This window comes from Quercus suber, unplaced genomic scaffold, assembly GCF_002906115.3.
Source record: "Quercus suber isolate HL8 unplaced genomic scaffold, Cork oak 2.0 scaffold_75, whole genome shotgun sequence".
NCBI classification, from domain to species: Eukaryota; Viridiplantae; Streptophyta; class Magnoliopsida; order Fagales; family Fagaceae; genus Quercus; species Quercus suber.
Window position 1 is genome coordinate 282,028 of NW_027069540.1, and position 7,270 is coordinate 289,297.

Here is a 7,270-nt window from a genome sequence, read left to right on the forward strand (position 1 = left end):
ATGATTTTTTTTTTGTTTTATGTAAAAAAAAAATTAAAAATATTTCCTAAACAAATGCCTTTCGGACATCCACCAAAACAAATAATTGTTTGTGTTATGAACCCAACTCATATATCTCTATATGTAATTGAAAATAAAACAAAGTTGAACAAAATCTAAAACGACATCCTAATCAGCAACCGATTAGTTATTTAAACTTCAAACTTCATCCATTTGAATCGATAAGATATGGGACATAACACTAACATATATAATACAGCTCTCTTTTTTTAATTAAAAAACTATTTGTATTTTTATATTGCACCAATTTTTCTTTCTTTGTATTTCTATATACAAAATGACCATTTGAAATATACACCAATTCTAGTGTAGAAGAGTGTTTCAATTTTGTACACCTAAAGAGAGTCAAGGAAAATCTTTTTAGAACTATAAACTTGTGTAAAATAAAGACAGATAGACAAACATGTGAGGAAGAAAACATAGAAAAGATTGAGTATTAAGAAAATTATCTCTACTTATGCCTCAAAGAGAAATTGAGGGAGGAAAGAGAAGACATTTATTTATGTTTTGTTTTGACAACTGGATTGCAATTCATAAAAAATAAAGATATATGGTAGTACCAAAATTTATGGATGAGAAGGTATAGTAATAATTTTAGAGTAGAAGTGTTTTTATTTTAATTCAAAATAAAGAAAAAGAGAATTGAAAAAATAAAAAACAAAACACAAAAAAATAAAAATAAAAATAAAAAACGTGAGATTAGGAGTTGATAAGGTCGCAATTGTTGGGCTATTGAATCTGTATTTTTTTTTTTTATTTATTACCATTGCTTACGAGTTGTATTGAATAAAGGAATGCAATAGTTGATGGGCTGCGTGTTTGACAATTCGCCTATATCTATTTCTACGTTGTAAAATGTAGGGCAGCCTATCTTAATAATAGGTGTGAGTCCAAGCTCGACACGTACTGGAGTCGGCAAAAGGAATTGTCCAACACGAGTACCAGAATCAAGTTTTTTGACTTTGAAATTTCCTCTTTTGCTAACAACAACACGTAACTTCACAACTATATATATCCCTCAAGTGTCTCTCTCTCCCATATATCCATATCCAAAGCATTAATCTCATAGTAGTATCGCATAGACACTTAAAGAGTACACATTTTTTAGAGGTAGCATATCAGGGACGACCTGTAGAACACAGCTAAAAAATGGCTAGCCGCATGGGTTTGATCGGGTGCTTGATTGTTGTGGTGGCTTTGCTAAATGGTGCAACCGCTCAAGTTACGGCTGCAGGTGAATATCAAGTGGGAGACAGCCTGGGCTGGACTGTTCCCCCAAATACCTCCTATTATACCAATTGGGCTAGCTCAAAAACATTCTTCCTTGGCGATACATTGAGTAAGCAATCCTAAAAACCTTTTGTCTTATGGGTTCTTCCTTCTCAGTTTTTCACAATAAGAATAACAAAAATAGATTTGGTTTTATTCAATTTATTGTGTATTTTGAAATATATGATAAAGTTGTACATAATGTACATTACATTTTATAAACTGAACCAAATAGTTCCTTCAACGGACTAACAACGTAATTTTTTTTTAGTTTTTTTGTTTTCCTACCATGCATGAAACTTTCCTTTTTAAACAACTTCGACAGTTTTGAAGTCTATCTTTAAGACATGGAAGTTATTGCGTCCTTAATTTTCTAGGCAGTGTTACATTCGTTAATTTGGTTAGGTTCTCTTGAAAAATTTATCACGCATTATGTATAAGAAAATTCAAATTTATATTATTTTAATTGATAAATCAAAATTATACAACTCTAACATATAAGTATAACCTAACTTCATTATCTTTTTTGACATTATAACATTAATCAAAATGTTAAGACAAAACTCAGAGTTTAAAGTTTCAACTTATAAATATTAAAACTTATCAAATGGGTTCGCTTTTAATTTTTGTAATATTCAGTGAGACTTAAAGATATAGGACTCTAGATTTCGTATTGATGAACATTATTTTTTTTCCTCCAATGACCAGTATTCAATGCGACAAGCGGGACACACACTGTGGCCATTGTATCAGAGGCAGATTATAATGCCTGCACAAATGTATCATCTGTTTTTCAAGTCCAACCGTGTTGCCCATTTCAATACACTCCTGAATCCACCGGTACTTACTACATCATCTGCACCGTAAGTAACCACTGTGAACAAGGCCAAAAGTTTTCTTTCACGGTTGAATCACAAAACTTCACTGTTGAATCGCCTGCTGGATCGCCAACTGAATCACCGTCCAACTCCGCTTCATCTCTAACAGTTGGTGCCTTATATGCAGTGCTCACGACCACAGTCATTTCTTTCTTGACTTTCTTCCAAATGTACCCAAATCATAGCGGATTTTCTTAATTATTGATTTGTTATTTTTTCTCCCTTTGTTTCACTATTAAGAATAAGAGCATCATGTCTCATATCATATGTATGGATATTTAATGTACTGGAATAATTTTCAATTAAACGATTGGTTTTACATCTCGTATTTTGCAAAATCAGCGTAAAATAATTAAGAAATGTTTATTTGGAGCACGCTTGGCATGTCTAGAAGATGCTTCTAGTGCATGTGCACATTCAGAAATGTTTATTTGGATGAGAAGTCGATGGAATATTTAATGAAGTGTTTCACGTATTTTTTTTAGAGAAGGGGTAAATTTCATGCAATTCTGTTAGTTTGAAAGGAATAGTACAAATGCATGCAACTCGTTTTCTGTGATTGGATAAAGACTACCACCACGCTGATTGAAACTCCTCCTGACATGATTGAAACAGATAATCCAAACACCTTGAACCAGTCAAACAATACTCAGTACTTTAAAGATGAGATGCAGGATTATGATCATTTAAGACATTATTATGAAATTATAGTTATTGGTTTGTCCAAAATAAAACAAGAAAAAATTTAAAGGATGCCCTAAAAATATTGATTTAAAAAATATTTTTAGTAACATTTTAAGGGAAAAAAATAATATTAATGGACTTTTTTTGACAACTTCTTATATTTTTCATAAAAGTAATATCAAAACTTTTATATAATTATTTATTAACTAGTACTCTAAAAGTATCAGACCCAACAAAACAAAGAGCGCATATATATCACACATTAGTGTAATTGCACAATTTCCCTTTTTTGACTTGAAAGGCAGAATATCCAACTCTTTTTTTCTATATTTTATAATTCTAAGATAAAGATCTACAGACAGGGTGTAATAACTCTTGGTTCATGAAACACAAAGAAATATTTATTTAATTTTATATTAAATTGGAGTTTATATACTATATGCAGGGTCAGTTTTTGTAGCCTAAGCCCAAAAGAGATTGGTTATAGGCCCAACGAACTCAGAACAATGAATTTGTAGAGAGTGGGTTGAAGGTTTAGGCGCTGACCGACGTCTTAGAAGCATGAACATCTTTTCCTTTTATTGAAGAAATACTTGGAACAAATTACAACTAGGGGATGCTCCTCGGCCATGGGCCAAGGAGGCTTTTTTCCTCCTTTCACTCAAAAACTCCCCACCCCATACATTTTGCTTGTCTCCCTTATATATTACTCTCTTCCTCCTTCTGTTGATCATTCATTGGCCTCTCCTCTGGCTGCCTGTCCCATCAGAGGTCGTATCCGTGCTCAAGTGGTTCACCCTGATCGATGTAGCCCTGCCCGGGGGTTGCATCCCCATTAATGCGGCCAGAAGGGTTAGGTGAACGCATTAAGTGTTGAGGTGACAACTTGCTCTGGGTCTGTCCCCCCTCCCCTACAGTTATCCTTAGTACACCGAGGACGAGGGGATCCTCGGCGTGGATCCAAAGAAGAGTTTGCTCCCCAAATTGGCCTTGGGTAGTCATCCTTCCTCGGATTGGGCCATTTGGGCCTGGCTTGGAGTGGGCCGTGGCTCTACGATTTCCTGGCCCCACACTATACAATCCACAAAGTCACATTTTGGATATAATTTTCAAGTATAAAAGTGTTTACTTTTCAATTAATTCTAACCAAAACGATATTTTATACTTTCTTTAAAAAATATACATCAAAAAAACAAATGCCCTGTTTGGTATGAGATTTCTAATAATATTATTTGAGTGTTATGAAAATACGTATGAGTAAAAAAGTATTGTAAAACTACGTATTGTGATATTTAAAAAATAAAAAACTATTATTTAAACAACATCACCAAATAAGCCCAAATATTTTCATAAGTACTATAAGAGAGAGAGAGAGAGAGAGAGAGAGAGAGAGAGAGAGAGAGAGAGAGAGAGAGAGAGAGAGAGAGAGAAGCATTTAGTTGAAAATTAAAGAGATAAGTATTGAAACATGTTTGTACAAGTGTGGCAAATATCAATTGATTTAGATTGAAAATTAAACATAAAGTTTCTTACTCATGGCACAAAAAGCATTTAATTGAAACTATATTCTAAAGAGATAAGTATTGAAACATGTTTGTGGCTACTAGAATTGTGTGGTTAAATGATTAAATTTACCATATTTTAATAATTTAAGACTTTGAAACAATCGGTAATTTAACATGGTTGTTAGGCTCTAAAGACTTAGGATTTAATGTATTTAGAACTTTAATGTGTATTGTTGGCAAATCATGATCAAAACAATATGTTTAGTCTTGTTTAGGCTTGCTCAAAGTTGTGTAATTCATGTAAAGTTGGAATCGAGAGGCTGTAGATGTATTAGTGCATTTCAGCCTGGCTCGATCGATTGAAGGATAGACTTGATCAATCAAAAGTCGGCCAGAATGTTTTTTTTTCAGAATTTCCAACTCAGCCCTATCTCATTAAACATTTTGGTTTTATGTTTTTACCCTAAATATATAAGGCAAAACCCTAGCCACGTTTTAGGGGGTTGCTCTGGTTGTATTGTTGCTTATATTTTGCGGTTTGTGTGAATCTCTTGTGAGATCCTTGAGAAGCTTTCCTTCACATAAACTTAGGGTTTTCAAGGTAGAAATATTATCAACACCTTGATGATCAGCTCAATTGCTATCATTGGAGCTTAAAGAAACACAAGCAGGAGTGCTTGTATCTTGTGGAGAATCCAAGAAAGAAAGAGTTCGTGGATTCGGAGCTTGCACGTGGTCGTGTCAGTAAGTTCTACTGGTGGGTAGTATTAGGAAGCCGAGTGTGGGTGCTTGTAAGTCCTTTTATATGAACTTCGATTCTTTCATATAGTGGATTCAAGTTTACCTTGAGGATATCTAGGTTAAATCCTCTCCAAGTTTTTTACCGGTTTGGTTTTCCTGGGTGATCATATCTTTGTGTTCTTTATATTTCCGCTGCTTTATATCTTGATATGATTATTTGATTGTGTTAACTTAGATTTACATAATTTGACTAAGTTAATCACTTGGCTAATAAACCAGGTTAATCCAATTGTTATATTTTAAGGGGTCTAAAAACCTATCAATAGTATTAGAGTATGAGATCCTAAGTTCGATCCTTGTCTTCTCCACTTCATCTCCCATTTAAATTCTCACGTGTTGGGTCTCACCTATTAAAAGGTAGTTCCAGCCCACACATGAGGGTAAGTGTTTGAAATATGTGGTTAAACAATTAAATTTACCATAGTTTAAGCTTTTGAGATAATTGATAATTTAATATGGTATCAGAGTATGAGATCCTAAACTCAATCCCTGTAGTGGCACATATCAATTGATTTAGATTGAAAATTAAATATATAGTTTCTTATGCATGGAATCCTTATGTTCAATAGTGTTAGAACTTGATTTTTATTAATCATATTTCGTTGAAATTTTAAAAATGATCTAAAATTTATATTATACTATTTTTCAATTCTTACTTTAGACATTTAAGGTAGTTTAGAATTCTGAATTTTAACTCCAATATTTAGTGAAATTCTTTAGATTTTAGTTTTTTCTCAAAATAACAATATTTAGGATTCCCATAGCTCTAACATATTTACACACTACTAATGTTACTAAAGTTACACAACGACAATAGGGGACAATAAACCTATGGTATGGATTGAAAATGAACTCAATTATTCTTAGAAAAGTTTTCTTATTTTCTTTGATTCCATTTCAAATGTTTATTAATGAATAAATGAATGTTATACTTTCTCTCACTTATGTGAAAAAGCATGTAAACCAACATTTTTCTTGTCTCTTTCAATAGTTTATTCCAAAGTTCTTGCACGATGGATTGTGATAATGACAATGAGCTTGTTCTAGAACTCTTTGAGACATTTTTCAATAAACTTGAACAACTACTTCATAGTGATTTCTTCCTATTCTAATTACTTTCTCCAAAATAAACGTACTTGTTTTAGCATGTGCATGTTTTAGTATGTGCCAACCAACTTTTTAAAATTTTAAAATTCCAATCAAGCACAGTTTTAGATGATTCCTATACAAATAATTAATTTTAGATAATTTCTCTTTTAAATGAAAAATGTACTTATAAATAATCATTGTTATCTGTAAGGTTGAAATTTATCAACCATCTTGTTAGCTTTATTCCGTGCCAATTTGCTTGTAATTTAGCACTTAGTAACCCTGTATTTAGGTGGGATTATTGTAAGGGTAGTGTGTGAGAAGATGTGAAGAAAAGCTCAAGTATGTGCAAAAAAGCAGAGCTTCACGGCTAGGACTCACGGGTAGCTCGCAGCTACAAGCCGCCAAATGCAGGTACATGAGATGCACACAAGGAAGCTGAACAGTTGCACCAGTTGTCGCACTACAGGACAAAAGTCCCAGGCTAGCCAGGCCGTTACGCTACGACTTGAACTCGCGACTTGGACAAGCCGCGAGACCAAGCCGCCAATTTACCCTGTTTGGCAAAAACTGTCTCTTCGTATTCCTTTCTCACCCCATTATATATAGACCCTTATACCCATGATTTTAAGAGAGCTTCCAAAGAGAATTTTTGTGAGAGAAACCCTAGAGAAAAACAAGATTGCCTCATCCCCAATCTTTACCTTAGAGACTCTACAAATTCCTCTACTTTCTTCCTCTCCATTGTCACATCCTTGAGAGGCCATTGACCAAATCCTTATCTCACCACACCCACGTCTGTGAGAAGGTTCATTTGGTGCTAAGGGAAGCAGTTTGGAAGGAACTAATATACATTGGTTGATGCTATGGTATAGTAGTGGAATCCGGGAAGCTAAAGAAGAAATAGGTTCGGCGTAACCTCGTTGGAGTAAGAAGCTTGGAGGGCTTAGGTACTTGGGTAGATTAGGCTTGGAGGGTCTTTTG

At 33.8% G+C, this 7,270-nt stretch overlaps 1 protein-coding gene across 1 annotated transcript; it reads left to right on the forward strand.

The window, feature by feature from the left end:
* The first annotated feature begins 1,105 nt into the window (after positions 1-1,105).
* Positions 1,106-2,528, forward strand: LOC111984751 (cucumber peeling cupredoxin). The gene is made up of 2 exons (XM_024016371.2): positions 1,106-1,399; positions 2,038-2,528. The coding sequence occupies exons 1-2, from the start codon at positions 1,210-1,212 to the stop codon at positions 2,403-2,405; spliced, it is 558 nt and encodes a 185-aa protein (XP_023872139.2). The 5' UTR covers positions 1,106-1,209; the 3' UTR covers positions 2,406-2,528.
* The last annotated feature ends 4,742 nt before the right edge of the window (positions 2,529-7,270 follow it).

Coding starts and splice junctions, on each gene's coding strand:
- LOC111984751 (XM_024016371.2), top strand. CDS start 1,210: ATGGCTAGCCGCATGGGTTTGATCGGGTGCTTGATTGTTGTGGTGGCT. Junction 1,400..2,037: donor CTTCCTTGGCGATACATTGA/GTAAGCAATCCT, acceptor TCCAATGACCAG/TATTCAATGCGACAAGCGGG.